This window comes from Dinoponera quadriceps, unplaced genomic scaffold (genome assembly GCF_001313825.1).
Source record: "Dinoponera quadriceps isolate SergipeBrazil2010 unplaced genomic scaffold, ASM131382v1 scaffold343, whole genome shotgun sequence".
NCBI classification, from domain to species: Eukaryota; Metazoa; Arthropoda; class Insecta; order Hymenoptera; family Formicidae; genus Dinoponera; species Dinoponera quadriceps.
In genome coordinates this window covers 366265-375546 of record NW_014554441.1, presented here as the reverse complement: position 1 = coordinate 375546, position 9282 = coordinate 366265, and the positions used below count along the sequence as shown (strand labels likewise).

The 9282-nt window shown below is 45.7% G+C and overlaps 1 protein-coding gene across 2 annotated transcripts; it reads right to left on the bottom strand.

The window, feature by feature from the left end:
• LOC106748591 (synaptic vesicle glycoprotein 2A-like) lies at positions 1 to 6687 on the bottom strand. Of its 2 annotated transcripts, XM_014627277.1 has the most exons (12): positions 6253 to 6687; positions 5541 to 5594; positions 5319 to 5480; positions 5095 to 5257; positions 4699 to 4820; positions 3497 to 3735; positions 2502 to 2668; positions 2225 to 2399; positions 1838 to 1955; positions 1335 to 1494; positions 888 to 1015; positions 1 to 179 (listed from the first exon to the last, which is right to left on the bottom strand). In XM_014627277.1, exons 1-12 carry the CDS (start codon positions 6296 to 6298, stop codon positions 94 to 96), a joined length of 1620 nt encoding a protein of 539 aa, XP_014482763.1. In that variant the 5' UTR covers positions 6299 to 6687; the 3' UTR covers positions 1 to 93. The 2 variants fall into 2 exon arrangements, with proteins under 2 accessions (XP_014482763.1, XP_014482770.1); XM_014627284.1 differs by lacking the exons at positions 5541 to 5594; positions 6253 to 6687 and having other exon boundaries at positions 5323 to 5462.
• Positions 6688 to 9282: the final 2595 nt, after the last annotated feature.

Here is a 9282-nt window from a genome sequence, read left to right as displayed (position 1 = left end):
ACAGCGAAAGCGTAATCTAGCAACTTTTTCCTTGTTTTAATGAAATTTTTACAATCCTAAGCACGTCGATCCTGACTGCCTCCGACGTCTTTGTCACAATTTCGTTGTGATCTCCTGCGCGAGTTTCTTCGGCGATTCTCTCACGGGTTGTGGGAAGAACAGCGATAAACAGAAGCATCCTGCGGAAAAGGACACTTTAAAAAATATTGAGAAAATTTAACTAGGTCCATACGTTAGAAAATTCGATGTGTTCGATCGTCTCACGTATCCTAGTGTTTTCTGTATCTGCGCACGCGAGGAATGGCTGCATTCAGCGGAATAAAAGTAATCAGTGAACGGTCAGCACTGAATCCTATACTATACTGGAATGCTAAACGCCATGTTAAGAAGCCGGGGTAAGGGAAAGATAGCACAAGTACTATTTCCTTCTCTGTTTAGTGATTTCTGATACGTCAACGATTTTCTATGATCTTTTCAATAGACATCCGAACGTACTAATTTATTTGTGAAAGATAATGTTCGGACTGTATCTTTCATAGTTTTTACAATTTTTTATGACACAAAACTTTAGCATTTTTTTGTTTATCCTATTCTCTTCCAATAATATCGAATGCTATGATACTTGGAATGAACTGATATATTGAACTAGAATAGCGTGACATTAGAAAGGATGCAGATAGTACTTCTCTTTTCTATTTCATTTTGCCTGTTTCCTCTTATGGTGCCTAACATTTCAATATAGTAGAGAGTCCAGTGACAATTAGTGATTATTGATCTTTACTGTTGGATCTCCAAATTCAGAACAATTACGTTGAACGAATTACTCAGGCGTTGTTTTCCGAACGCAGCCAATGAAACCGACACACGTGGCGTCGCACTAATCGTACCGGTGAAGAGGCAGCCAAGCCCGGTAAAGGCAACGATGCATTCGGTGCCCAAGAGCGCGGAGAAAATCAAATTCCCCACGATAGCGGCGATATTTCCAATCGTCGCGAGGACGCTGGTGCTGCTTGCCCTGTGAAAGATTCATTTCCGTCGCGCGGATCTATTTATCTCGGCTCGCGCGGCTCGTATCCCTCTTTCTCGCGCGTTAACGACGTACCGGCGATAAAAACGACGAGTGGAAAATTGATCTCCCGATAAAATCCGAGAACGAGATATACGTCCGCCTTCTTTCTCTCTCGCGCGTGCACATACCGCGTGGTTACACGTGGTGCAATTAATTTCCTGGTTACGGGGGAGGGGCGCGAGAGAAAAAGGGATAAAGAGAGAAAGCGAATGAGCAGGATACGGTCGCGCGTCAAAGAGGCGCGTTTATATTCATGTGGCATTACCTTAATGGGATGGGAATAACGTCGACATTCACTGCGGTAACGACATTACCCGCTATTCTTGTCGTCACGATAACCGCTGCCGCTAGCGTCAGCATGTACGGAGGAGACTGCGCCCAATTTATTCCGAAACTGCTTGCCACCGATATCAGGAAGGCCGTGACTGCAACAATGGTGTTGTACCCGTTAATTTACGGATTGCTCTCCAGGGGTGGGGTCGCGAAAACAACGTTTAACCACTTCCGCGCTGCGTATAACGGGAATATATAGGGTGTCCCCGAACGCGCGACCTTAATTTTGATGACGGATTCTCCGATGACTCCGATGACGGATTCTCCGATGACTCCGAGGGAGTCTGATTTTTTGCCCCGGCGAGAAACATCGCGGCGTCTGCGCTTTGTTACGCGTCGAGCGGTCAAAATCGTCGTTTCGTAGGGAGTCGTGTAACTGGCAGCCGTGATTTTCGCGAGATAGTAATTATGCTGTAAACAATACGGGTATCTTACGTATTATGATCTGCTTGCGAAGCTTCGTGTTCATTATGAATCCTGCGAGGAACGAGAACACGACCGCCGACGACGCGATCATGGTGGAATTCTGGTAAATTACGGGATTGATCGTCCACTGAAAATGCACCAGAGCGTTGTAATTATTATCACGTGAATTTCACTTACGACAGAATAATTAACGAACCTCGCCATTTGCGGCTGACTGACGGTCGATCCAATTAAATCGACATCATTAATTAAAAACGTTACGTTCTTAAATGAGTGGAGCTAACAATCTCGCGAATCTATTTTCTTCTTTTTCCTTCGTTACGTCGCGTCCGTAATCGAGTCGACGACGGACGAAGAGCGCGAAAATCGTGTTAGGCTCGTGCGGGTTTTACCGACCTCGAAGCACGCGTCGTCAAAATTCGAGCGGTTCAGGTAACGCTGACCCGGTAAAGCCGCGCGTCGGTCCAGCATCTCGCACATGGTCGGCCTCGTGTCCGACGTCCAGTTATTAGCATTGAAGTTGTTGAGGATGATGAACATATGCGGCACCCACAGTCTCATCGTGTTGAATCTACGCAATCGAAGCGTCGTCCGTGATTGTGTCAGATCCGGCAGATTGATCTCGCCTGATTCGCGATCACTGTCGCGTCGTCCGCGCGCGACGCCAACTTACCCGAGCATACTTCCAAATTGGAGGAAACTTACGAAGCAGAAGGCGGGCAGGTAGGCCGTCGATAGCAGTAGCTTCGTGTTGTACAGTGAGACACGCATCTTCTCGAGACTCACCTCGAGCACGGGACGCGTCAGTTGTGTCTTTTGCGGAATCAGCAGCGTTTTTATCTGAAACCAAGACACGATAAAGGGTTTTCCTTTGCCTATCACTCGCCCGGTGAATTATACATTCGAATTGTGGCAACGGTATCTAAATGCAACGCGCCTTCCAGGACCGCATCGTGGAGCAACGTTACAGCGTGCGTTAAAGCGAGCAATCCGTACAACGTATAACAAGACGGAGAAATTTATTAAACGTGTCTGTTCGTTTTCGAATGTGCAAAATAGAGATTTATCGTTCGAAGACGTTTACGGTGAGAAAGAGGGAAGCGCGAGAAGGACGCGCGAAGTTCGTTCGAGGTAACGCCCCCGCTGCTTTCATTCATTCGCCTGGAAAATGCGATTTGCGCCTTCCTCCACTTCCGTTTCCGCTTTCCCTCTCCTCCGTCTCCTCTTCTCCCGCCTCCATCTTTCTCCCCGCCAGACGTGTCGTAAATAAAACGTGTCGTTTGTATCTAGCGGAGGCGCTATGAAGTCGCGGAGGATATCTCCCGGCCATTTGTTAAAGCCCGAAACAATGAGTCCGCTCGATAAGCGCGCCCGGTAAAAAGATAATAACGCCCGAATAATGCAATATCGTTGTTGTCCAGCGCGGGAACCGGGAGAATGGGAAGAGCACGGACTTTCTTTCCCTCTGTGTGTCTCTCTCCCTCCCTTTTTCTCCCGCTCTCGCCTGAGAGTCCTCCGTCAACAAACAGCGCCGAAACGCCGCGCGTAAATTTACCGGGGCAACTAGCTCAGCGGCCTCTTTCAATCGTTGATGAACCGGTCCGAACTCTTGCGATGAAAAATCGAATCACGTTGAAAGTTGAATAGTCGCAGAATTACTCGGCTTACCGGGAACGCTTCCAATGGCTGTCCAGTATTCATGTGGTACATCCGCCTGAGTAACCTCAAGGCGACGTCCGACCTGCCGATCGACATGAGGTACTTAGGGCTGTCCGGTAACATGGCCGACGTCATGAGGCCGATGACGGGAGGTATCGAGCAGATCAGCAGGTATATACGCCAGGAGTTGTAGCCTCGCCCGAAGATGTCGATGTGCCAATCCAACGGCAGTATCGTAAAGCCCAACACTGCCGAGTCGCGAACGTGTTCGATTAACAGGCTGGATTAGCGAAAGCGCGTTAAAGGGGAGGCGTACGTGTTCCTATCCCTATTTCCTCCGCTCTCGTCGAGTTAACTCTTTGTTCCCCGGGGAGAAGTATCGACCGAGTCTCCTCTCATTTTTCGAGCTTTTCGCAAAGTCGAAGCCTTCGTGATAGACGACAACGAAAAGTCTTAATCGCGTGGAAAGTTTGTCGTCGAGGAAATAACGCGCGCGCGCGATAATGTCGCAAGAGACGAAATAAAGAACCGAGTGTTAATCGAAGAGAAATCAGATATGATAATTATCGAAGTATCGCATAAGCGTACAAATAGCACACACACACACAGCGTCTAGTGCATCACGTGGCAAGAAAGCGGCGGCAAATAATCTTGGAAGTAAATTAATTAACTTCTTGCAGCTTGGCGCGCTCGATATCTCTCGCATTCAGCTGGAACCAGTCGGTGCCAATGTGATTCATCGCACGCGTTGTTAGGTAAAGTTCGCTGGTTATTACACACAGGACGCCGCGATAGTGACACGTAATCTAGTTTCGAACTAGTTCCGCCAACCTCGACGCGACGAACTGCAGCTGCGCGAGATCCCTTCTGAATCCTTTTCGCGCGCTCCCGGCGACGTCTTGGTCGCATTTTAATGTAATTTGATTTCAATATGTGGAAACGCAAGTCGCTATAATAATAATAACAACAGCAATAGTCACAGACGCAAAGTAACCACAGCTGCAAAGAAACGCGCTCGTCGCGCAGATATTTTTTACATGTTTCACGCAAGGCGTGGCGTTTTTAGACGTTTCACAAGGCGCATTTTTTCCCGAAGTGTAACTCGAATCGAATTCTCGCCACATTCGTCGCGTTTATTCGCGAGTGACGCGCCGTCGTTATTAATAACCGCGATACATTGCGAAGAATTTATCGCGCGATCACGTGTCTACCTGCCGGCACCATGTTCGCCACGGCGAAGAGGAATCCCGCCCACGTGGTAAAGCGTGGCTTGTACCTCGCCGAATGAAATTCCGTCAGGTACGTCATCACCATCGCCAACGGGCCGCCCGCGCTGTAAATCATAGATGCGCGCATTACACACCGTGTATCGGGCTGTGAGATTGCGAGGCAGGGAAAAGAAGGTCGCGATAAACTTCGGCAACTCGCGAGAGTCTCGAGGCAGCAGAACAGAAATGCTCCCGTGTCTCCCGGGACTCTTCGAGAAGAGAAAAAAATGAACGGTAAAGCACCCTTATTAATCAGCGTTTGAAAGTTTGACGACGCGAATATCACGCGGGGAAACAAATTCTTCGCCTCCGTGGAAGACTTCCACGGTGTATACTCACAGAACACCGCTGACGAACTTAACTAGTAGAAACACATAGTAGGATTGTACGCCGCTGCTCACGATGTTGAGGATCGAGTCGCCTAATAACGCGAGGATGAACAGCATTCTCATGCCGACGTAGGGCGTTATGTAGTCCCAGATGAATGCGGTCGTTGTCATAGCTGAGAACATCGAGTTTCGTGAGATCTCTCGCGTCGGTTGACTTTAATTCGCACATCGTACCTACGTAAGGAAACGCGACTAGGACGCCTTTCCGGAAGAACGTGAGCTCGAGGTCGCATTCAGCCGACGCTAAGATGAACGCGCTGGTAGTAGTGTCAAAAACGGCGGTCCACGCGATCGGCAGCGTGGCGAGTAGCAGCAACACGTTGAACAGTCCATAGCCTGAAACACGAGTGAAACGGCTGTGATTTGAGGATCACAGTCGGAAAGAAGTAGTCTTACCAGTCGCGGAGATGGCTTTGTCGAAGTCCGCGGGTTCGTGGACGTTACCATTGCCTGTAAAACGAAGGATGGCATCGTGTGTGTTGTTACGCAATAAGCGGTTAAAAATATGGTGCAGAAGCGTCTAGGCAGATATAACGCGCGTTGTTTACGAACGAAAATATCCAATTGCAGCAAATAAATTATATAATTCGTGTAATTTATAATTCGTAACTTTGTTTATGAATACGTTATTTCAATATCTAAAAATACGTCTGTTTACTCTCGTCTGTTTGCTTGTTGCCAGAACTGTAACTTTTAATTTTTCACACATGCACAAAACTCGCACCTGCAGGTTATACATAATGAAATCGCGATGAATAAATTGCTCGCACATTGCTTTTACAACTCAATTCAACGGCTATATCGGACGAAAATCAAACTTATACCTCCGCAAGAATAAAAATACCCAATTCGTGCAGCTATTCGTGTGGGTATACGCGTGCTTGCAAACATGCAAGTCGAACCATCGGACTTTCTCGATGCACTAGCGAAGACACCGTGCGCAAACAATTCGCGAGTGTGTTTCCTGCGGAAACCTCGAAACTTTCAGGTCGCGGAAAGCTACTGCCCGTCAGTGCTTGTGCACAAGTAAATTATACGATCGTTCGGACTCGGGAGTGTGCCGGGTCGAGGCCGACACCGTTTCGCGAAAAGAGCCGAGTGTTCTCACCGGTTATCGTGGCGATCTTGTCATTGTCCCGGTCACTCGCGAGCATATCCGACGCGGTGGGCTGAAGAGGCGACTGCGCTCGACGTGATGTAGTCCCGCTTCCCAGCACTCAAAATAGAAGCCCGTCGTGGTCGTAGCCGACCTCGGTGACGATCTCGTTCGGCCAGGTGTTGCTTGTATTCGCTCGCTCGTTGAGTCTTCTAAACGCCGAAAAAATGAGTCGCGGTCGGATCGTCGGACAAGTGCCGAGATTTCCTATGCGTCGTTCGCCGTGCACAGAAGAATCGGTGAAGCTCGCGCACCGGTGACTCAGATGTGCATTTTCTTTTATCGGCGTGATCCGCGACTCCACCGTCGACTTTACAAGTACAACTCGATCGGATTCTACAGAAGCGCGAGTGAGCTCTGGCCAGCTTCCCGTTCGCAGCCGCTCTGTAACCTGCCAATAAAAACGGGTCAAACGATCCAATTGTCAGGCGTGTCTCAGCTGTTTCTCATTAAACGAGTACCAGCGTCTTCAGGTTTCCGCGATGTCATCGATAGTATCGACGATCGAGATCAGTGTTTTCGATAATGTATTCTAATTTTGATAAGAATAACTCTAGTTACGTGGAATTATCGCATGCTGATTTCCTTTGATTTTGGTCTTTCTAAGTGATTTTTCAAGGGGATTATATATATTTTCTTTTATAATATTTTTCTATGTGATACGTAATTATAAATTATAAGATTTATTTATATATTGTGTTTTAATATAATATTCCTTTCGATTTTATATATTTTATACTACGAAATTTACACTTATATTTGCATTAAAATCCGATATATTTATACATTATTTAATTTTATATTTTAAATTAAAATTAATATTATCCAATTAAATATTTGAAAGTTATTTAAAACATTTTTTAATTAAAATTGATGTTACCTGTTACTTGTTCTGGTAACGCTGCAAAATACAACTCCAAATATGGTACACTTGGTCTCGATACGTATTATTTCGGATGTTACGTGCTATTTAAGTCGCTGTTATCTCTAATTAAATGTAAAATTTGCTTATCAACAATATCTGTTAAAGCCGCTATCAGTAATACCGGAAATTCGAGTGTAAATTAAAAGCATCACGTATCGTAAGTCATGCACTGGTAAAAATAACATAAAGCTGTAAGAAACAAACATTCTATACCGTTTGTGATTTCCCTGGCGATAAACAATACTAATTGTACGAACCATGATATGATCCGAAGAATTAAATGATTAGAAACTGAACGGGACTTACCTATTGCTTTATATCCAGGTATTTTAAAGAGGTATTATCTCCTGATAAGATAGTTAAGCTTTTTATGTCCACGAGGCAACTAGTCGGTTCAGCTTGCTCAATCTATGTAATAAATCTCGTATATCACGAGAATGACTGAAAATATTAAAACGCCCAACGTTACTATTTTCCAACAGCACTATTTTCTGAATTTTCATTGATGCATCTTCGGGATTATTTATCTGGTGTTCATGCACGCTGATAACATTTACTCAGACTTAAAGCACTTCCATAACGCGTTCACTTTCACAATTTCTTTATTGTCACAACAGGGAAAAGGGAGAGAAAATTCTATCGGAAGAGCGCGAATGGGAAATAGGTTCGCATTAAAGAAAAAATTGAGGGTACTCGCGGAAGCATGAGAAATCGAGAAAAAATTTCAGGAAAAATTTCAGGAAGAGCTAATGCAAAATAGTTAAATACAGCTCGGCATCCGTGCGCGAGAAACGAACGTTGATCAACTCATAGGCGCGACGCGACGTGATTCTGTTTCACTGATCAAAACGTGGAAAGTCCGCGCCGGCGTGCTGCTTATCGCGATTAACATTGCAAATACTGTCACCGTGTAAATACACGCTTCGCGCGCGCTCAAGTCGTAGTATAATTGGTGTACGTGTGTGCGTTGACGCTCGCGCATTCCCGTTCACGTTCACGACATGTCCTTAACTGCCGAGATATGGTTTCAATTAGCGACAGAGGAAGCAACGATCGGCGTGCGTAACCGATATGTCTATTCATGCGTGGAATTTGTGCAGCGTCGCCAATTAAAATCGCGAAGAAAAAGAATCAAATTCGTCATCGTCGTCGGACGTTGCAATGTCATATTTTTAAGATGTAATAGTCTGATAATTATACCAATTGACTCTGCCAAGTCTCGTTTAACGTATTCACAGAGACCTGTTTCACGATATAAATAAATAATAAATGCAAACGCAAGCCTTTTTTTTACTTTTATACTTTGCTACAGCCGTAAATCTCTGTTAAAATTCAAAGGGAACAGTGCACTATCCTCCCCCCTTCTTGACCCAACCCCGTAGCTCATATCGTTCCGTGAGACACGCCAGAACACGTTATTAATTTAGATAATAGCCGGCCGGGGTAAAATGCGATTTTTCCTCTGCGCTTTTACCGCCGCAAAGGCGGTCACGTCATTTCCCACATGCAGACGTACGCTTTACGTCGGCAGAAACAAAAATGGATATTTGATCCGGCGATGTTACGCTGGCCTTTGGTCAGCCGGCTCTCTCTCTCTCTCTCTCTCTCTCTCTCTCTGTCCCCCTTCCTCAACCTGTCCGACCCAGTTGACAAGAACACGAGAGTGCCACTGAGTTCAAACTGGATTCAGAGTTTTCTCTCTCTCTCTCTCTGCTTCCCAACTGGTGATTTTCGCTTACCGGCAAGCTATACATACAAATTGCCAACACGTGAGAAAGCTCCCGCGCGAGGCGACCGAAGCATTTTCGCTATCATCGCGTTTTACAAACTCGGAGTCTATTTCGTACGCAAAAATATTTATTGCGAAAACGAGCCGATTAACTTATAACCATATTATTCTGATATCTTGTGCTTTATTAGATGAAACTGTAGGCCAAATCCTTCTAGTTGACAAAATAAAAATGCTTAATATTCTACACCGTGGATTTCTTTTTTACTACAGAATACGCAGAGATCTGGGGACAGAGTATCCTCTGCTTTAATTATAAAGATAACGA

Excerpts from the sequence above, each read along its gene's own strand:
- LOC106748591 (XM_014627277.1), bottom strand. The coding sequence starts at position 6,298 with ATGCTCGCGAGTGACCGGGACAATGACAAGATCGCCACGATAACCG. Across the intron at positions 5,481-5,540 it reads CAAAGCCATCTCCGCGACTG|GCTATGGACTGTTCAACGTG; the intron begins GTAAGACTACTT and ends CTCGTGTTTCAG. Across the intron at positions 5,258-5,318 it reads AGTCGCGTTTCCTTACGTAG|CTATGACAACGACCGCATTC; the intron begins GTACGATGTGCG and ends CGATGTTCTCAG.